This window comes from Engystomops pustulosus, chromosome 4 (genome assembly GCF_040894005.1).
Source record: "Engystomops pustulosus chromosome 4, aEngPut4.maternal, whole genome shotgun sequence".
In the NCBI taxonomy this organism is placed as follows: domain Eukaryota; kingdom Metazoa; phylum Chordata; class Amphibia; order Anura; family Leptodactylidae; genus Engystomops; species Engystomops pustulosus.
The window spans coordinates 42,076,814-42,099,455 of record NC_092414.1 but is presented as its reverse complement, the minus strand read 5'-3'; the positions used below and the strand labels follow the sequence as shown (position 1 = coordinate 42,099,455).

The following is a 22,642-nucleotide window of genomic DNA, read 5'->3' as shown; positions in this document are numbered from 1 at the left end:
TGTCGGTAAGGGGTTAATTCAGAAATGAGACTGCCACGCATGTCTGTTCTACTCCATTCATCTCTATGGAGCTGACAGAAACTGCCAAGATTTCTATTGCACTCGCGCTAGCCTCGGGAGCAGGACCAGCTCTGATACCTGGAGACCCTATGAACAGGGTCGGACTGGGGTGCCAAGGGCCCACCAGTGAAATTAATTCTAGGGGCCCACCAGCTGCTTCATGGATACGTGCGAGCCACCCCCATGCATATTTTCATTGTGTTTCTGAACGTGCTGCAAATGCAAGGTGTGAATGCAGCCTATGGCCATGTTCACACATTGCGTTTTTGGTTGCTTTTTCATTGCGTTTGAAACGCATTACAACTGTGATTGCCTAATTACATTACCGTTTACGTTTGTTAATGAATTGTTAACATCACGTTTAGGATGCGTTTTGTAAACGGAAATGCCAACAGTGATATAATTAGGCAAATCAACTCTCCTCAGCTGTTGTAATGTGTTTCAAACGCAATGAAAACGTAGGTCAAAACGCAACGTGTGAACGCAGCCGCAGGCTTCCTACACAGTACACTTGTGCAGTTCTTGGGATGCAAACAATGGTCCCATGGAATGTTGTTTGAGGGTTGTTTGTCATCGGGATGCAAGTACATAATAATAGCCTGAACAGCAAACATGGTTAGGACCTGCTCTGTCATTTGCAGTTCAGGCAGTCGGCTCATAAACAGGGCTGTTCAATTCACAGCCATGTGCAGGGGCCCATAGAAGTGAATGAGGACGTGTAAAAACAATCCTGCAGAAAACAGGCCTCAGGCCCCATGCACACTTTTTTTTTAATGAGTTTTAACTGCATTGGAAACTGCAAAAGGCAGGGGCTTTGCCAGAGCACATGTGTCTTTCTACTGAAAAAATTTGGTTCTGGAATGAGGCTTGTTATTTTCCGGACTGTTTAACTTCCTGGAATCAGTATTTAACATCTATCACCAGGATGAAGGATTGTAAACTTTACAATCAGACATACTGGTGTGTGCCCCCTCTGGTTGTTGTGCCCTTCTTTTTAAGAAAAAAGGGCTTTAAAATTATGCAAATTAGTCTGAGGGGCTCCAGGTTCCATTAACTCCTATGGAGCCTGAGCCCTTCAGGCTCAGTTGCATAATTTTAAAAGACTTTTTAACAAAAAAAACAGGGAATAAGAAGGTAAAAGAAGGCCAGAACCTGCCATGGGGGCACACACCAGTATGTCCGTGTGCTTGGTTTACAATCCTTGATCTGGTGATAGATGTCCTTTAAGGACTGCACATGGTACATGTATGTCCTTAACAGGTTTCAGGTACAGGCAGTCCCCTAGTTAAGGACACCCGACTTACAGACGACCCCTAGTTACAGACAGATCCCTCTGCCCACTGTGACCTCTAATGAAGCTCTCTGGATGCTTTACTATAGTCCCAGACTGCAGTGATCAGCTGTAAGGTGTCTGTAATGAAGCTTTATTGATACACACCGGGGGGGTGTATAAAGAATTTGCGACTATAAAAGCAACTATGCCGCCTCCTTGACATGTGGGCGTGAAGGGGTGGAGGTGGGGCGTGCTTGAATTATTTGGAAAAACCTGCAAACTTTTGTTTGCTGTTTTTATGCAAAACTACACCAGGAAGGACCTGATGGTTTTGCCTGGCTGCCGATTTTTCTAGCAGATACAACAAGAGGCCTCAGGGCGCTGTCACATGTTAGGGTTTTGATTCCGATTTGTAACGGAATTGCATATTTGTTTGTATAGAAACAGATGTAATCGGCAATCAGCGCCGTGGTCTTGTATTTCTTAATCTTCGGGGTCTCAGCACTGAGACCCCACTGATCAGTAAGTTAAGCCCTATCCCTTTTCATCACTTTTTATTCAAATGTTTGTGTGCATTGAAATGGTGATGAATCTGCAATTTGGACACCATGACGGGTGAGGGGGTTCGTTGGTTATAACTGAGGCTGCGGTCACACGTAATGCGGGGTATGCTGGTAATACTGGGGCTGCGGTTACACATAACGCAGGGTATGCTGGTAATACTGAGGCTGCGGTCACACGTAACACGGGGTATGCTGGTAATACTGAGGCTGCGGTCACACGTAACGCGGGGTATGCTGGTAATACCGAGGCTGCGGTCACACGTAACGCGGGGTATGCTGGTAATACTGAGGCTGCGGTCACACGTAACGCGGGGTATGCTGGTAATACCGAGGCTGCGGTCACACGTAACGCGGGGTATGCTGGTAATACCGAGGCTGCGGTCACACGTAACGCGGGGTATGCTGGTAATACAGAGTTTGCGGTCACACGTAACGCGGGGTATGCTGGTAATAATGAGGCTGCGGTCACACGTAACGCGGGGTATGCTGGTAATACTGAGGCTGCGGTCACACGTAACGCGGGGTATACTGGTAATACTGAGGCTACGGTCACACGTAACGCGGGATATACTGGTAATACTGAGGCTGCGGTCACACGTAACGCGGGATATACTGGTAATACTGAGGCTGCGGTCACACGTAACGCAGGGTCTACTGGTAATACTGAGGCTGCGGTCACACAACGCGGGGTATGCTGGTAATACTGAGGGCGCGTTCACACGTTGCGCTTTGGTTGCGTTTTCATTGCGTTTTAAAATGCATTACAACAGCTGAGGAGAGGTGATTTGCCTAATTACATTACTATTTACATGTGTTGACGCTATGTTAAGGCATGCATTAACAAAACATGTGTTAACACATTGTAAATGTGTGTGTTAACCACGCGTTTACGCATGCGTTTTGTAAACGTATACGTTAACAATAATGTAATTAGGCAAATCACCTCATCTCAGCTGTTGTAATGCGTTTTAAAACGCAATGAAAACACAACCAAAGCGCCCTGAGGCTGCAGTCACACGTAAAGTGGGGTCTGCTGGTAATTCTGAGGCTGCGGTTACACATAACGCGGGATATGCTGATAATACGGAGGCTGCAGTCACACGTAACGCAGGGTATGCTGATAATACTGAGGATGCAGTCACACGTAACGTGGGGTATGCTGGTAATACTGAGGCTGCGGTCACATGTAACGCAGGGTATGCTGGTAATACCGAGGCTGCAGTCACACGTAACGCAGGGTATGCTGGTCATACCGAGGCTGCAGTCACATGTAACATGGGGTATGCTGGTAATACTGAGGCTGCGGTCACACGTAACGCGGGGTATGCTGGTAATACTGAGGCTGCGGTCACACATGACGCTTTGATTCCTTCAGCCCTTGCAATTGGACAATACAAGACACCGGGTGCGGGTTACCCATCGCATGCGTTTGCATAGAAAGACATTGCTCCCGCACCCCCTTCCGCTTTAATTCCATTTCTAAACACAGTCCGCGCATTACGTGTGACATCACTCCTTATTCTACATCAATACTAAATGCAGTCAAAGTACTACAACTTTCATCATCTCATTCAACAGCTGGGAGTTGTATTTTATGAGTCCACTGTTATTCTATATGTATATACACATTGCAGGGATGTAATGAGGTGTACTGTGTGTGTGTAAATGTGATGCACTTTTATTTTGTACCTTTTTCTTGTGCTGGAAGCCTTCATGGGGGGAGCAGCAGCTCCTCATCCATCCTGAGCTCTGAGTGCAGCCTGTGCTGTGCCAGGGGGAAGACACTCCAGCAGCAGCTGCTAGCAGATTGGTGGCCCTTGATGTCTGTCATGACCAGGAGGAAGGGGGCCCATTGTGACAACTAGGGGGCCCATGTCCTTTGGTCTGTAATTAGTGACAGCTCACTGTCTGCTCCTCCAGTGAATCAGGGGCCATGTTCTCCTGCAGTGACGCAGGGGCTGAGGTGCTCAGTGCAGTGAGGAGGAAATGTCTTGCTTATTGCCCCAGCGCTGCTGTGAGAAGAGCAGAGAACCTGTCTCTCCCTCCTGCAGGACGTCATAGTCCCCCCCCCCTCCTCCAGCCTCAGCTGAATGTGCCTGCTCACAGACACAGATAAGAGATGGTGATTTATGATAAGGGCCCACCAGGGTTTTGACCGGTATCCCTGCAGGCCAGTCCGAGCCTGCCTATGAAGAAGGGAGATGCGGTTCATTGCTGCTTCTCCCTTACCCGCTCCACACAACATCCCACTGAATTAGCCGATCACGTGACCGCTGGGCATAAAGGGGTCAATCAGAGCTGCTGGGTTTAATTTGACCCAGTACAGCTCTGATCAGCACCACCAGTAACAGGTGGCGGTTTTCTTATAGATGCCTCAGCTACAGTGGAAAACTTGTAAAACAAAAAGAATAAAGTAAAATTAGAAAAAAATTGAACAGATTGCCCTGTTTGCCCAAGGCTATACATATTACATATAAAAATGACCAAAACTAAATGGGGAATTCTTTTATAATTTATAGTACATATTTTTTATTTCACTAACCCTAAATAAGAATATAAATCAAAATTAAAAAAAAAAAAACAAAAAACTTTTATTATGTTTTAACTAGCTCTATGTGTCCCGAAAAACACACCAAAAAATTTTAAGGTAGCACGCAAAAAAAAAAAAAAAAAAATTAACCCTTAAAATGTCTGCTAACAAATTTTCGATAAAAATGCCTGATAAATACAGCCTTCTCAGGCTGCCTCAGTACGGGGTTAATTAGAACCTGTCGCGCATGTCTACAGGACTTCTTTTGAGCTGCACCAATTCTATGGAAAGCCCTTCCCTGGGCTATAAGATTAATAGCCAACCTCCAAAGTTTCAAACCTGCTCCTAATAGCCTTCTGTTTAGGCAAGCCTATCCCACTGGCTAACTGCATAAAATTTCAACTCTCTCTTTACTAACCCATCATATATCCTTCTCCTGTCGGTTATCCGGCAAACACCAGATGCCGAAATAAAGGCTTCTCCGCTTGGATTTTGTATATATAAGACACAAACTCCCAATCAATGAACAGTTGAGCTGCAGTTCCCCCAGCCACTACTTTACAATATACATAATGGGGCTTATTTACTAAGATCCCTTGACAAAGACCTGCTGCGGTTGAAACGCGCGTCGGGGTTGCAAGCCAGGTAATAGTCTGTCCTGATATTGTCTCTCCGACGTTATTTTCGCCACTTTTTGGCGTTTATTTATCTATCACTGATCATGTCATGTCTTGTCACGTTGGACGCACATCTGTTGGTAGCCATGGTACACTCCTCACCTTATTGCTTTTTGTAAGCATGTATATGTATGCTAGTGTCTATAGTCTATCACCTCTTGCTATATTATATGTGCGTTTGTGACTTTATATTACTTATTATCTGTACTACTCTTTTGATACTTTTCTTTATCAGGACCTATTACCTGGCGTGTATTATGTATCTTGTCCTTTTATTTTTATATAATTTTTATGTCTTTTGATAAGTAATAAAGATTATCACTTTTCCATTACTCATTTTGTAGCCATGTGTTTCTTTTCCTCTTTTGCTTCTTTTGGTATTTTATGTGATTATTCAAAGAGGCTTTTGGCTCTTCTGGCACATATTACTGTTAGATGTTCTACAGTATTTATTTATGTATGACTTCGTAAATAAGTTACATAAACCAAAAACAATAAGGGTCCGCGGATCGCATTTCCGTCAGACTGTTCATGGTATTCGGGATTTGCGCCGCTGGGACAGGTAATTAGAAGGGGTTTGGGTTGCACGCGCTCGGATTCTGGCGCAGCGGTGCTGGCTTTCATGCAACAGAAATGGGGGGGCAGGCCGTCGGACGATCCGACTGATTTTAGGATTTAAATTGTCGCTAGCAATGCACTTACATGCATCGGGAAGAAGTTGGTGAACTGCAGTGGACCTGAGTGGGGATATTGGGCGCACGATCTTAGTGAATCGCGGCACAGTGCATTATCGTTGGATAATGCACTTTCGTAAACTCCGGCGGCCGCATAAGTAAATGTGTCCCATTGTCTCGCTTCCAACAATATCCACAAAATAGGGTCTTGCTGCCCACTGATAAAAGTTCCAGAGGTGATCCCAACAGTGACCTATTCTGAGATATATACAAAAAAAAATAAAATAAAAAAAAAACACACAGACTTGACAAAAGTAAGGACACCTGTAGTTCATTTCAGTTTACTTTAAATCAAAGATTTCTAGAGGAGATCCTCCTGAAAAACTAGTTAAAATTCATATTTGCCCAACAAGAAAAAAGTCAAGGTGTCAAAACTCAATTGTAATACATACTTTTTTTCACTATCATTTTCCTGTATCTCCTTGAGACAGAAAGAAAAGTCAATGATGCCCACCTAAAAAGCAAAAGAAAAGAAAGCAAAAAAGCACAAATTAAAAAAGTAAACGGATCAATGAAAGTAAAGTGAAATAAAAATGTAAACTATTCAAAAATAAATTTATATATTTTGATGTAAAACTATAAGTAAAAAAACAACTAATGGATGTAGATCTACATTTTCTGAGTAAAATACACAAGGCTTTATTATAGCATTTTCTTTTTCAATATCCACCACAAATTGCTACTAAAAATTAACCACCAATCTGTAAAATCCTGTTCTTGCAGAGTTCATTGGGATACATAGAGACCATGGGTAGAGTTGCTAGCACAAAGAAGCGGGACACTTGCGACCTGCAGTGCCTCTGCAAATGTGTGCCCCATGAAAAAAAAAGTGATCATATAACCAACTTGCCGACAGTAGCAAGGAGCCGCTATGAGAGATTTAGCAATGATTTGGAAATCCTGAGTGACAAAAAGGGGATTTAGATTCCTTTCAGAAGTAGAATAATGAGAAATGGACACAAAGTGCCAAGACTACACCAAAATGGTGCAGTGCCTGCTCTTTGAGATTAGAGGGATGTGCAGAAATGAGGTACAGAATCTTCACTACAGTACTAAAGGTTACATGCAAGCTATTGTGTGCTGTGCCTTGATATGGACACAAGATCTTGGCCAGTTCAAGGGCTCCATTGTAATAAATGGAGGCCAGACACCGTGCAGTGAGCAGATAGCGTCTCACCTTCTTGTGTCCAAGCCGGGCGGCCATGCAGTTACCCATGGAGTGGGGAAAGTTGAGAAGCTCTTCCCCCCTACTCCCGGCTTGCGGCCCACAGCACATGTATGCATAAGGCTACATGTACACTACCATAGCAGTAGATACCCCATCTGGGTGGCAACAGCAGAACTTTCCTGGTGCAAACAAAAGAGATATGCATCGATGGAAAGCACTGCCACTAAGAATGCACCTTGCAGCAAGGGATACAAGAAAAAAAGCAAACAATTGGAATGATCTCCAGTACAAAGTTCTGTTTTCCTCTATCCAATAGCATAACATGCATCATGCCCCTCCTTTCTATGTGAGGACTTAAAGATGACAAGCAAAGAGCCTGCATATCTATGGCACTCTCATAGGCAATGAATGAGATTGCCAGACCCCCCCCCCCCGAGTGGTGTGCCCAGAAATACTCACATAATTTTGAGTAGAATGCCAGGATGTACACTTAAAGGGAACCGGTCACCACATTTTCACATATACAGCCAGTAACAGGTTACTATAGTGTCTTATTAACCAACTGCCACCCTTTAGCCAAAAATGGTTTCCCTTACATCCACATAAATCCCCTTTTACCTTATATTACCTGGCATCAGAGGGTGTGTGTCCTGCTCGGCCAGCCCCTCCCATCTACTCCTCCTCATGCCTCCTTACTATTAAGCAGATCAGGTTATGTGACCAGTAAAATAACAAACTCTACCCCATGTATGTATCTGACCACATAAAGTCACAGAAGCCTCCATGGACTTCTACTCTTCTCCATCCAGGTTGCTGTGATTTTGTGTTCACATACATGGTGTACAATATACTATTGTTAGAAGGCTAAAGGACTTGCGATGATGTCACTCTGGTCATATGACATGAATTTAAATGTGAGGCATTGTACAAAAAAAAAAAAAAAAATGATACAATATTTTCTATAAGTAGATAGAGCTTTATATGTCTGTAGTTGAATTTTAGCAGAAAGTTCCTTAGTACAAGGATGCAGAACAGTGATTTCAGTGAAGAGAGACACAGAGCTGTCAGTCAAAATAATAGGTCGTTCACTTGCAGCCTGGGAGAGAGAAGAGTCAGAGCCAGCAGACATGAGTCAAAATAGCTAATTTGCATATCAGAAAAAAAATGGTTGTAATTAAGGTACAGGGGGACTTGTAACCCTTTAGGTTGGCGATAGTTCTTCATTAATCTGCTGCTCCATGTATCAGTTTGATTTGTCCGTTATTCCCTACACTCAGGGTAATGGATAACTATGAAACATGGTAAATCCCCTTTAGGTACCAGTGGGACAAGGGAAGATAAGAGACCTCAAAAAACACCCAAGGCTAAAATCCATTCAATGTTGCAGGAGGGAAAGTGCAAGACAAAGAAAGCTTAGAGAAGGCAGCACTCCTTACGGCAATGGTCCAATAGCACAACATTGAATAAAGCTGCTTCTTTGCCTAAAGCCTGGTCCTAACCATGAGGTCAGAAAAACGCTGGACTTAAAGATAAAGGTCTCAACAGACATGTTGTCAAAACATACCATACCAATATAAAAGTGGAGTGTCAGCCAGTAGTAACAGCATTTCTGCCCGTCAAGCTTGGCAAGAACATCCTTCCCGCTCCTAGTTCACCTCTCTTGGGAGGCAGATACTATTTCAATTATGCAAGTGGAGTCAAAAAGACTTATGCATTTCTTTAAGGTGTTGATACATTAGGTGATATTAGAGGACATTAGACAAACCAGGCTACATATTGGATGTGACAGTGTGCTCAATTTACATGATATGTAATATGACGGCTGTTTGTAATTTACATATTTTTTTATTTTTATAGGTTTTACTGGTGGTACAACGGGTTAAAGCGAACAAACCACTGGAAATATCATTTTTAACTGGTGAGAAGTTCTAAATAATCTATAGGAAGGGGATTTTATAAATGGCTTTATTTGTCACCATTCTGCATAATTTCAATACTTAATATTAGTTGAGTTCACGTTACCATGTCCTATCTTTTCACGGCATACGTACAATTTTTTTTTACAGTTATGTGAATAAGGCATAGCTAATTGGGATAACTGTATTTTCGAAGGGCAAATAATCCCCCCCAACTCAATAAATGCAACATATTTAAGCTTATCAATTGAAAAAGAACAATGTTTTTAGATTATTTTAAAGGGTGGGGGGAATGTTATCATCATTACTGTACTCTTACCTGAGAATCTAAATCTTCTCCCTTTAGACATAAATTTGCGTCTATCATGTTAAGACCCATTAAAAGACCAACAATCACAGCTCCTTCTTCCTCCATCATTAGAGCTTCATGCTCATAAAATTCACTTGTTCAAAAAAAACAAAAAAAACATTAAATGCTGTTGCAGTGGTATATGGTCAGTTGTTAACAGAGCGAAACACAAAAATTCTAACTACTGTATTGTTTAAGATTCTTAAAGAGGACCTTTCGCTACTTCACTTATATGGTGATTATGATACCATTCTGTAGGGGCTGCTACATAGATTCACGGGCACTTTGAATTTTCTTTCTATCCCTCGCGGTTGCAGAGTTATTAGTCAAGAGATCTGACCATTACAATCTGTGTTTGGTCAGAGAGGAGGAGCTGGGGTGGAGCCGGGGGCATGTGTTATGTCAATCTTCTCTCATACAGTCAGTGGTGAGATGTAATTTCTCTATCTGCATCTAAAGGCCATGTTCACACATTCTAATATTCTGTTGACATTGCATTTACACAATGTTTACAAAAATGCAATGTTACACGCATTGGTAAACACGCATGCAATGTAAACGGAAACGCAAACGCTGTGTAAACTTAAGTGCAAACGAGACATCAACTCATATCACATAAGCGTAAGCGTAAACTTGACGCTAACCAGACAAATGCAAATGGAATGTAAATGTGCCGTAAACGCAAGCGCCATTTACATAAGCAAAAACACAAGTCACACTCGACATAAAGGCGAATGCTATGTAAGCTTAAACATGGCGCAAATTCAACATAAACAGAAAATCTGTAAACTCACCTCAAACACTGCATGCACGTAAAAACGTGCAAACGGTGCGCAAGAATAACCATAATGCAAACACTGTATGCGTAACGGAATTGCAGCGCAAGAGTAAACTTCACGCAAACGGCGCGGATGCATAAACATGGCGCAACTGTTGCGCATGTGTTAATGTGACGCAAACACCGAGTAAGCGTAACCGTGTCACAAATGCAGAAAAAACGCAACCGTCGCAAACCGCCGCGTAACCGCAACCGGCGCAAACGCCGCGTAAACGCAACCGGCGCAAACGCCGCGTAAACGCAACCGGCGCAAACGCCGCGTAAACGCAACCGGCGCAAACGCCGCGTAAACGCAACCATTAGTTGAACATAGAAAAAACTCACAGATCAATATTCTTAATAGTTTCTCTGCCTCTGATTGGACAGTATGAGAGAAGATTACCATATCACACGCCCCCAGCTCCTCCTCTCAGACCAAACACTGATTACAATGGTCAGAAACAGGGAATGATACCTCCACAACCGTGAGGGCTAGAAAGAAAATTCCAAGTGCCCCTGAATCTGTGTAGCCACAGGATGGTATGATAATTTTCACATGTGTGCGGTGGTGAAAGGTCTTCTTTAAATATACTCTAGATTAAAGAGCACATCTCTAATTGACTGTTATCACCAAAATTACAGCATTTCACAAATATAATTCCAACCTGTCTATCAGTCCTGGTGTATGCAATTTCGGTTGGCAATTTCGGTTGGCCCTGGATTTGACCATAAATCTAACTATGGTCGGGCAACGCAGATACTTCTCATAAATAGCTACTACTCGCTTCAGTGCTCGCTGCCTCCAGCCCCTCCCCCCACCACTACAAGAGCAGTTCAGTTTACTCTACAAGCTACAGATAAGACAAGATCTTTATCCAGGGGATGGAAGCACTCTGTGTGCGTTACAGCTGAAATGTAGCAGAGCTGACAGTGTGTCAGTCTTATATCCATCTCACGGATCTCATTTCTCATCACGATGATCTCTCATCTCTCTTTTTCTGTGCTTCAGATACAAGTAAAATATTCAGAAGCTAAATAAAAGAGTAGCTAAACCCTGTACTCTGATATTCTAAGCACACTGTCAGCACACAGCATCTGATAGTACTAGAGGGATCATGAAGTTTCTGCAGAGCACCTCGAGGCTGAGCCACAAACCAAGTTACGCACGCCCAGGTGCCTCCTGGCACCGCTACGGACTGCTACGCGAGCTGTTAACGTCACAAGCTCTCTTGAAATCTCAAGCTCTCCTTGCCCTGCTGACAGAGGAGAATAGTGACTGGCAGTTCTCCTCGGTATCCTTGAGCAGGCCAAAGTTCTTATCTATCAAAATGTGTTATCACGCATTTGCGAGGTTTTGAGACAGATGCCGATTTCAGCGTCTCTCCTGGCAGCCCGTAGGCAGTGCCAGGAGGCACCAAGGCGTGCATAATTTAGTTTGCATATTGTTAAAAAACGATTTTCAGAAAAATTATTGTTTTAAGATAGAAGCTTACTGGAAACGGCCAGGAGAGGGGGAGGTGAGTGATACACATCTACCATCAGGTAATCTGATGGTAGATGTCCTTTAAGTAAAATGAAATAAAATTTAAGCAGCGGCTTCCTAATGCCAGTCTGCTGGAATTTGCTAATCATGTTTTATATTTAGTCAATGTAAACTTAGACCAGACAGTGTAAAAATGAGCTGGCTTCATCACTGGATGATGCATTTGTTGCCTCTTTAGACTGTCTGGGGTTATTTTCCTCCATTAGTTGGCTTACCTCTTTTGGCAAGCCTCATCGAGTTATAAATTTAAAGGGGAAAAAAAAAAAGTGGTCAGAAACCCACTATAAACGATTGGCAAGACTTTAGAGGCAAATTTCAAAGGAATTATGCCATATTTGAATCCATAAACATCTACCATGCATACTATACTGACAGGGTCTTCTGTTTAACAAAGAACCGAAGTGGAAACCGCTTTCCATTCCTGCACCCTCTTCCTTCACTGATTGTAAATTGGTTATGTCGGCTATAGGCAATGCTAGGTTAAGTGGCGGTTAAGTGACTTGCGCTCTTGTTTACCTTACTAGGTGAAGCAAAGTTTATTTCTGTAAACAAGAGAGCAAGTCACTTAGCCGCCACTTAACTAGCATTGCCAATAGCAGACATGACCAATATACAACCAGTGAAGGAAGAGGGTGCAGGAATGGAATAAGGTAAAAGTAAGAGAATGCTTATTCCCACCCCTTTACCTTACTAGGTGAAGCAAAGTTTATTTCTGTAAAGGAGTGGGAATAAGCATTCTCTTCCTTTTACCTTATTTGCAGGAAATATCACCCAGTTGACAGGGGCTGTCATTCAGAGTGATCATCAAGTAGATACAGGGAAAGTTTTTAGGTTTTTTTGGAGGGGGGAGAGGGGCGGGTTGTTATTGGGGTTTTATACTCCTTTTCTCCTCCTGTCCTGACAATATCACACCCCAGACTTTATACATAGTAAACTATTTGCTTTCTTATCAATCTCAAAATATATAAAACAGATCTCTCAATCTTCCCAATACAGGCAGTCCCTGGGTTACATACAAGATAGGTTCCATAGGTTTGTTCTCAAGCTGAATTGGTATGCAAGTGGAAACTGTATATTTTATAATTTTAGTTCCAGACAAAAAAGAATTTCCTACGTGACCAAGGATTGTAATGAAGCTGTATTGATAGACACTTTACAGCTGATTATTGCAGTCTGGGACTATAGTAAAGCATTCAGCAAATCGTGTCAAAAACGCAATAAAATTGCAGCCCTGCTGCTGCATCAAGAGCTGCAGACAGAAGATGGGGGGCCACAACCTGAGGCTCTGCAGGCCACAGTCCCGCACTGGACACTAAAAAGCAGTTCACTGGTATCGCACAAATAAATAAGTTACCTTTACCCTCCACTGGTATCACTAAGGACAAGATTATGCAAGCATGTAGAAGAAGAAGCTATTTGTGTGGTTATAAAACGGATGAACAGCAGCACACAGACAGGAAGGCTCAGTTTTGGTGACATACATATTTTTAGGTTTTGCTTCGCCACATTGTACATGCTTGGAACAAAAGGGCTTATATTTTGCAGGAAGAGATGCATTTATTTTTAATATACTGTATTGGTGAGTCTATAGTTTATTGATGACCTTTTACAAGCAGTCCCCAACTTAAGAACAGACGACCCATAGTTACAAAAGGCCATCTAAGGCCACTGTGACCTTTGGATGCTTGTAACTTACTGTAATGGTTAACTGTAAGCCCTCTGCAATGAAGAGTTATTGTTAATCCTGGTTACCTTGCCAACCTAAAATTTTTCAAAATCTAGTTTGGTTAATAAATAAATTGGCTGGATTCACAGTTACTAAATACTATAGAACAAACCTGTAGAACCTTGTAAATAACCAAGGGACTGCCTGTACTTGTAACTCGTATACATTTTTTAAGTTTATGATACATAATTTATGCAGCTTTTCTATATTTCAATTATTTTGCAGGGTGAAAACCTAGTAAAGAAAAAAAACAATTGGTTTTCACATTACCATATTTTTGGAGGCATAATAATTTAAATACAAAAAACAGAAAAAAAAAAAATAGTGAAAAACAGCTCACCCCACAAGGATCCTATTCGTCCTCAGAGCGACAGTATACGCAGAGTCCAGGGTCCGATCCGGTATCAGGACCGCCAAGGAGGCTTTAATCCGACAACAAAAAACAACAAGTAGAGGGCTCCAGCAATATGAATGTAGAAAATTCTGATTTCTTAAAGGAAACCTACCACTTGAAGTGGCAGGTTTCCGATGGCAATACCGAGCACCAGCTCAGGGTGAGTTGGTGCCGGAGCTTATTTTAGTTAGTGTTTTAAACCGCGGTATCGCGGTTTAAAACACTTTTTAAACTTTATAGCCGGCGCATGGAGGTACGTGCTCGGCGCTTACCATGCGCGCGGCTCTCATTCACTTCCTATGTAGCCGCACGCACGGTAAGCGCCGAGCGCGTACCTGCCTGCGCCAGCTATAAAGTTTAAAAAGTGTTTTAAACCGCGATACCGCGGTTTAAAACACTAACTAAAATAAGCTCCGGCACCAGCTCACCCTGAGCTGCTGCACGGTATTGCCATCGGAAACCTGCCACTACAAGTGGTAGGTTTCCTTTAAAAATCCAAAAAATATATTTATTTCGTCTTGGTTAAAAACACTTGCGAGTGCAAGAGAACAGGCATGGATACACACAAAGACAGAGCTTGCGGTAACGTGTTTCGGACTAACGCCACCTAGTCCTTACTCATACCTAGCTCAAATAACTTGTTACAGGGTTTAAGTAAAACCTAGTGGTCATCCTGAACAAGTTTGCGGTGAGGTTATGTATCACGTCCCTTCCACGGACGAGGATATGACAGCAAAACATACATGGATACTGTATAAGGAGCCTATATGAAAGGTGAGTAGTGGATTAATAGAAATACATAATATCCTGTTTAAAATTTAAGCCTTTTGGAGAGCGGGTTTCAAGATTCAGGATCCAGAAGGCTTCCCTAGAGAACAGTGCTTTTTTCCAGTCTCCTCCTCTATCACATTTGGAGACCTGTTCAATAGCTATTACACGCAAGCCACTCAAGCATCCAGAGTGAACTTCTTTATAGTGTTTAGAGATGCCCCATAGGTTACGTGTGCTAGCTGTGGTGCGGGGATTTGCCCCTATAATATGCTCACTTATGCATTCTTTAAGCTTGCGGGCCGTACAGCCCACATACTGAAGAGAACAGATAGTACAATGGACCAGGTAAATTACGTGAGTAGTTTCACAGTTAATATGAGTGTAAACTCTAACTTAAACCTTTACTATCCGCAGTGAAGGAGGTAGTTTTGAACATATATTTACGAAGGTTACAACGACTACCTCCACAGCAGTAGCTGCCTTTGACTTGAAGCCAATGTTTATTGGGGGGGTTTGTACAAGAAGGTGTTGGGAGACAATAAATTCCCCAGAGTTAGGGTGGGTTCATGTTCCAAAATAGGAAGAAGTTTTTTAATAATGCCTACTATGTCATGAAATTGTTTGCTGAATTGCGTACTAAGGGTGACTCGGGACTGAATGTGTGTACTGTCCTTTTGTTTTGGTTCCAGTTAGGTGGTGCGGGTTTTTTGTCAACTATATTTTTGGCTCTTTTGCAAAGCTTACGTGTATAACCTCTTTGTGCGAGTCTTTTTTCAATAGCTTTGCTTTCATGAGCATAATCAGTATCTAGTGTGCATGAGCGTTTTGCCCTGAGGAATTCCCCAATGGGAAGATTCTTGACTGTATGCATGGGGTGACAACTGATAGCATGCAATAAAGTGTTGCCCGTGGTAGGTTAGCGAAAAAGTTTAGTATCAACAGTCTGTGTTTGGGTGTTGGCAAACAGCATGATGTCCAAAAAAGGCATGCTATTGAGATGATGGGAGAATGTAAATTTGAGATTAAGGGAATTCTGGTTAAGGTAGGTAACAAAGTGTATGACTGTCTCCTGGTTAGAATTCCAGACCAGGAGACAGTCATCTATATATCGGCCATACCAAATGATAGATGTTAGAAATGGGTTGTCAAAAGAAAAAAGATAATGTTCTTCCCAATACGCCATATATAGGTTGGCTAATGAGGGGGAAAAATAGCACACATGGGGCAACCAAGTTTCTGGAAGTAAAAGGTATTGTTAAAAGTGAAAGAGTTATTGGACAGTAAAAAAGAAAGTACTATAATTATGTAGTCCTGTAATGTGTCATTGTAATTACTATACTTTCGTAAGTGGTATCTAAGTGCCGTTTCTGCTTTATTGTGGGGGATCAAAGTATATAATGCAGTGACATCGCATGTTAGCCAACTGTATGATGTGTGCCAGGGAAAATTGTTCATAACATTAAGAACAGTTTTTGAATCCTGTAGAAAACCTGAGAGGCGTGACACTAAGGGCTGTAATAGTTTATCCAGCCATGCACTTAATCGTTCAGTTAAAGAGTTAATGCTTGACACAATGGGTCTAAAGGATGGAAGAAACATTTCCCTATGTGTTTTAGGCAGAGCATAAAACGATGGAATAACGGTTTTGTGGTAGTAAAAATTCTGCCATGTGATTATCAAAAATGCCTAGAAAGTTACCCTCTTTTAACAGTGACCGCAGGTTATATGCAATAATTTCAGAGGGATCTTTAGACAATTTAGTATAGACAACAGGATCATTTAACATAGCTTCGATTTCTCGTCTATAAAGAGCTTTATCAAGCACAACTATGGAATCCCCTTTATCCGAAGGTCGGATATAAATATTGGGGTTATTCTGTAGTTGTGTGATAGCCTTACGTTCTCTACTGGTAAGATTGAAATTGCATGGAGATTGGGAAGAATGGCCTCGTAGTGTTTTGAGCTCAAGCTCCACTAGTTCTTGGAACATGTCCATTTCTGTAGATCTTGCGTTAACAGGGTAAAAAGTGGGGTTCTTCGTGGCTAGGAGTTTGAAAGTGTCCAGAATATCGGTGGTCAGATCTTCTCTGGTGTCATCTGATATAAGGTTAAGTAGAAGGACTTGTTCTCCAAACTGCAATTTTTGGTCAAAGGGCTCCTTTCCAATGCGGTTAACCATGCTAGGGGATTCGCTCGAGGTCAGATAGTGTGTGTCTTTCTGGTCAAAAAAAATGTTTTACTGTTAATAATCTGATAAATTTATTAACATCCTTAATAGTATGGTAAAGATCCATATTGTTGGTGGGGGCAAAGCAGAGTCCCTTCTTTAGAACCTTGATTTGATCATGTGAAAGGATGTTGGCGGACAAATTCAGAATGCTAGTGTCGGAGGTGTCATGGTTAGGTGGATTACCATGGGAAGGTTGCATCGGCAGGCTGGGGTTTACTTCTTGGTCTGTCGGGAAGGTGCGTTTTATTATATCGCCCCTTGTGTTTCCTGCCCCCTCTGCGGTATTTTTTAGGTGGCGTTAGTCCGAAATGCGTTACCGCAAGCTCTGTCTGTGTGTTATGTCTTGTGTGTATCCATGCCTGTTCTCTTGCACTCGCAAGTGTTAACCAAGACGAAATAAATAGATTTTTTGGATTTTTAAGAAATCTGAATTTTCTACATTCATATTGCTGGAGCCCTCTACTTGTTGCTTTTTGTTGTTATAATAATTTAAAATGTTTCTATTGCAGACTTTTTTTTTTTGCTTTTGCAGGATGAGTAGCAAGAGTGTGTACAAACATATAAAATGGTGGTAATTGAATAAATTAATATGAAAATAGACCACATTTTTTAGCAAGTCTTAAACACCGTTAAAAAAAAACTTAGATAAATTAACATGTAGTTTCAGCAACAATTACAGAGTACGTGACTGTTTTTTATTCATTTTTAAATGGGAAAAAGGTTGATTTGGAGGCTTTTTAATTTATTTTACATGTCTTTGGTTTGGTCAGGTCAAGTACAATAGTAGACCACTAAAAAAAGTGAAAAATACAGTAAATCTCACAAGGGAAGGAATGTCCATTGGCTATTGGAGGGCAGATTTGGCCGATTGGAAAAGTCTGCAGATTATATGCCCACTTGAGATACAAGAACAGAGGTTTTGCTGCTGTGCTTCCCCCCCCCCCCCAAGCCACGACGCGAAACTGCTGAGGGCAAACTGCAGCTGTAAGCCTCACGAGGGGGTGAGTACTAAGCATCTACCATCAGGGATTCTGATGGTAGAGGTCTATTAACCATTTTATTGCCAAGCATTTCTGGAAATTGTCGCGTTATTGGCCAGAGCAATTTTTACAATTTTGACGTGTAAAAATAAAACCGATATTACAGCAAAAATAATCATAAACCCCAGCAAACAAATTTGAAAGGAGACATTTGCTCCATTTTTAAATTTAAAGGGGTTTTCCCATGAAGGAAAATTCTCAAATCTTAATCCCCTAGTCATGTTTACACAATAAAGATCATTTTAACCCCTTACTTTACAATTTTACTCAGTTTTATTGTGGTTTTAGCTCATATAAGTCAGTTCTAGTTCTGTAAACTGACAATGTGATTAGATCATCAGGGTACAAGGTTTATATACACTTATTTACCTTCTGAATATTGTACTAGAATCTGAAAACATAGAAAGAGATGAGACAGATCAGAAATTATGAGATCCATGTCATGCATATTAGACACACTGTCAGCTCTGCTACATAACTCTTGTCTGCCATATAGATTTATCAGATTTGAAGCGCCAACCTCCCCTGGATAAAGAACTTATCTGCCTGTAGCTAGTAATTCTCAGCACAAGGTGTTTGCAAACAGGAAGTCAGTGTGTGCTTGTCTTAGAATGTAAGGGTGGGGACCACTGCAGGGAGCAGCTCAGCTCCACAGAGTCAGACAGGAGAGGAATATGGCTGTCATTCCCAAGTCAGAAGATCCACTGCCAGATAACAAATTGTGTAAACCTGGACTGAGAGACAGGTTGTAATTAGATCTGTTAAATGCTGTATTTTTGTTAATAACGGTGAATAAGAGAATGTGTTATTTTGTTATCCTGCGAACACCTAGGAAACTTGTGCTTGTGGGAATACCCCTTTAAAAAAAAAGTTTATAGACAGAGGCGCCTTGATGTAATTTTGATTCCAAGTGTATATTTTACGAAAAATACATAAAACAGAAAATATTTTACTTTCACATCTCCTAAAAGTAATTGATGAATATCTGAAGAGTTCAGAGATACCCCATAGTCATATGTTCACATGAATAAATGATCATAATATCACTAAAATGGAAATATCTAAATATCTGCTGCTAAATAGCTAGAAATTTTAAGACAGTCAAAACCTGCAAAATATAGCAATAAAACAGATTAGAAAACCTATACATTTTTTTTGAAAGCAGACAACCAGGCAGTCGCTTTTGCCTTGATTAACAGTTGACAGCCTGTACCCCCGAGCCTGTAAACCCAAAGCTAGGGTTTATGCACAAATTTAAAAATAATTACACAAAGTGAGCAGTTTTATGTATACCACAATACACATTATCTACAAGAATTTAGTCTCCCAAAAAATGGAAAAACAAAAACCATGTCATATTTAGCTGCAATCCACAAATGTTTAAAAATATATTACACAGAAAGTAAGACGCTCCTATTCTGTCAATTTTTTTTTCCAGAAATCGCCACCTACCACGAATACAAAACTTACTTTTAAATTCATACAAACAACCACCTTCATGCAAATTTGCAGCAAACAGTAAGAAACACACACACACCCCTAATGAGATAACAAAAAAGTCACTTTTAGATGTGCGCTAATATATTAAATGCCCAATACCTACCGCACTGCATAAGAAATTGAGCAAGAATGCCATAACAGGTATGAGATGACGTGAAATAAAAACGTTACTCAGGAAGGCGTGGGTTTTTTTTCGTGTTGCATATAACTTTTGGGTTGCTGTGTTTATATAACCACATTAGGTGAAGAGGATCAAAATGTTCAATGTTTTACTCAAATTTTGTAAAAAAAAAAAAAGAAATATAAGGCGATCAGAGAGCAAGTGTGTGGATAGAAGAGTGTAAAATACATGAACATTAGTTGATAGGGACATATTAAGTCATTATTTACATTATGTGTGAGATACAAGCAGCATCCTCCATATTCTCCCTGCAGCCTGATGGCTAAGAATCTTGAAGGGGGGAGGAGGCACACTTCAGAGGACTATATGTTTGGCTCTGTGGCACCTAGAATTTTTTTTCCTATAAAAGAGGAGAATCTTCTCTTTTACATGAATGTGTAATGTGTTTCTAGGCATCAGGAAACCAGATATGCTAACTATTAAAAGTGGCATTGCAAGTGACTTTTATATAAAAAAAATAGCACCCGAAATTCTCAATTTAAACTTTCCCTGACATCTAGAAACACAATTTTAGATTCATCATATTAAAACTAAAACTATAAAACTGAAACATATTAGCTATTGATGATGAAGGTGGAACTAGCAGGGGGACGCTTTGCCTCCTTTATTATGACCAGGACAGAGGTGGGGAGTTTCGGGACACTCTCAGCCGTCCAGGACAGACGTGAAAAATCAGGACTGTCACCCTGAATCTGAGATGGTTGGGAGCTATCTAATAAACAAAGGGGTGTGTGTGGGGGTGTGTATATGCTATGCGTTTGCAATCAACAAATTTTAAGATGGACAAGGACAGAGGCAGTGAGTGAGAGAAAAAGAATACAGGCAGTCCCCGGGTTACATACAAGATAGGGTCTGGAGGTTTGTTCTTAAGTTGAATTTGTATGTAAGTTGAAACTGTATATTTTATAATGGAAGTTCTAGACAATTTTTTTTCTTTTGCCCCAGTGACAATTGGAGTTTAAAATTTTTTGGTGTAATTGGACCAAGAATTATCAATAAAGCTTCATTACAGACATCTTACAGCTGATCATTGCAGTCTGGGACTATAGTAAAGCATCCAGAGAGCTTCACCAGAGGTCACAGTGGGCAGAGGAGTCCGTCTGTAACTATGGGTGGTGTCCTTAAGTAGGGGACCGCCTGTACATACAAAGAAAATTAAAAAAAAAAACGATTCTACAGTGAGAGTGTGTACGAGTTTGTACGCACACACAGAAATAAAAATTTTTATTCATTTATTTTGGTGGGGCATTCAAGGGGATACATTTTTGCATTTTCCTTGTAAATGCTAAACCAGTGTTGAACCCAGATAGTGTGGCAGTTCTTTTACATTCTTCTACATGCAGAAGACAGTTTTGCCTTTTAGGAAGTGATGACTTTTGAATGGTGCATACGTTTATCATACATAACAAGTCTTCATAGATAGATGGCTCTGGTCTCACTGGTCAGCAGCAGGCGCTTGTGATGAGGTGACAGGAGGCAGGCCCCACCCCTCCATCTTGCTGATTGTAGTTTTTTTGAAACCCTGGTTGCTATGGGACAAAAGAGGTACTAAATGAGGACTGAGAGGGAAAATACTTTGAGGAATGATTCCCAGGGACACTTGGAGCAGAATTATGTATTTTTGGGGTTTTTTTGCTCAGAATGACGGTTACACTTTAAAGTGATTTCCTTGTTCAGAATAATTAACTGCAATATGCATTTCAGGATAATCCTATGATCAACCTGATCAATCCTGCTCCTGGCAAGTTCTGGTGGGCATTCACCCACTGGCAATCCTTGGGTCCTTCATTGGACTGCGGGGCTAACAGTGATTTATTTGGCAGACCCTTAAACCAGCAGGAGGGAGTCAAATCTTTGTGTCATGTTTGGAGGAAAAGTCTGGAAGTCCCAAAAGTCTGGAAGCTACTGATTTTAAGAGGGCTTCCTTATCATTACAACAACATGCATCCAGCCCCTGGTCATGTGACTCTGGAGAGGGGGAGACCAGGTAACCATGTGTGGGGTTTGAGGGTCATTGCAAGGCAGTATAGAGGCTTCAGAGAGGAATAGTATAGAGAACTCGGAGAGGTCTCCCTAAGTCGCTGCTTGAGCAAAAAAATAAAAAGCACGAGAGCAGGGCACTAGGCAGCGACTCTGTATGGTGTGTCAAGTACAGGAACAAGAGAGGTCCATGTATTAACAACCATACATGGGCACACCAGCACCTCTGTCCCAGTACAGAAGCCCCCAAGCCTGACTGCATAATGGATTATAACAAGTACATGGGAGGGGTTGACTTATCGGACAAGGTGCTTCAGCCATACAACGCCAAGCGGAAATCGAGGGTGTGGTACAAGAAGTTGGCAGTGCACATCATGCTGATAGCACTATATAGCATTCAAAAGGACACCATTTATCATTGTTAAACATGCCCAGAAAAACCAGGACTATGTATGAAATGTAGAATTAGACTCACCGGTAATTCAGTTTCCATCTAGTCCTCCATGACGGCCCACTTGGAGGATGCCCCTTGACCTCTGTAGGGACAGGAAGCAGAGGTTAAAAGCCTCCCACCCGCATCCTCCCGCCAGTGTCTACCAAATAACTACACCGGTGGAAGGTACAACAAAATTTTATTTTGTATGTTAAGTATTCACATACAATTCGGAATTAACCTAGGGAGGGAAAATATATAGGCCGTCACGGAGGACTAGATGGAAACTGAATTACCGGTGAGTCTAATTCTACATTTCCAATACGTCCCCCATGACGGCCCACTTGGAGATCTACCAAATAAGTAGAAACTCTAGGGTGGGATGACTGCTTGAAGAACCTTCCTGCCAAAGGAAAGATCCTGAGAACAAAGGAAGTCCAGTCGGTAGTGTTTTGTGTCTGATAGTTTTTCTATAGTAAGATCTCTTGCTGCAATAAGATCTGACCTGTCTTTCCCCACAATCAGCAGATCGTCTAAGTAAGGGATGATAGATACTCCCTGTAGTCTTAGGAATGCCACCACCTCCACCATGATCTTTTTAAATACTCTTGGAGCTGAGGAGATCCCAAAAGGAAGAGCCCGAAACTGAAAGTGGAGGATAGAACCCTCTGGAGAGAAGACAGAGAACCTGAGAAATCTCTGGGATGAGGGGTGAATTGGGATGTGATAATAGGCGTCTTGCAGATCTATTGTGCAC

The 22,642-nt window shown here is 41.5% G+C and overlaps 1 protein-coding gene across 5 annotated transcripts in view; it reads right to left on the bottom strand.

Moving 5' to 3' along the window:
- Positions 1-22,642, bottom strand: part of RUFY1 (RUN and FYVE domain containing 1) — a 117,104-nt gene that overhangs the window by 81,480 nt on the left and 12,982 nt on the right. For 4 of the 5 annotated variants that reach the window (XM_072145788.1, XM_072145787.1, XM_072145785.1 and 1 more), the window contains exons 5-6: positions 9,241-9,364; positions 6,230-6,291 (exon numbers count right to left, since the gene is read on the bottom strand). The exons of the other annotated variant lie outside the window; for it this stretch is intronic. In XM_072145788.1, the coding sequence (XP_072001889.1) occupies positions 6,230-6,291; positions 9,241-9,364 (186 nt within the window). The remainder of the gene's footprint in view (positions 1-6,229; positions 6,292-9,240; positions 9,365-22,642) is intronic. 5 annotated transcript variants of the gene reach the window in all.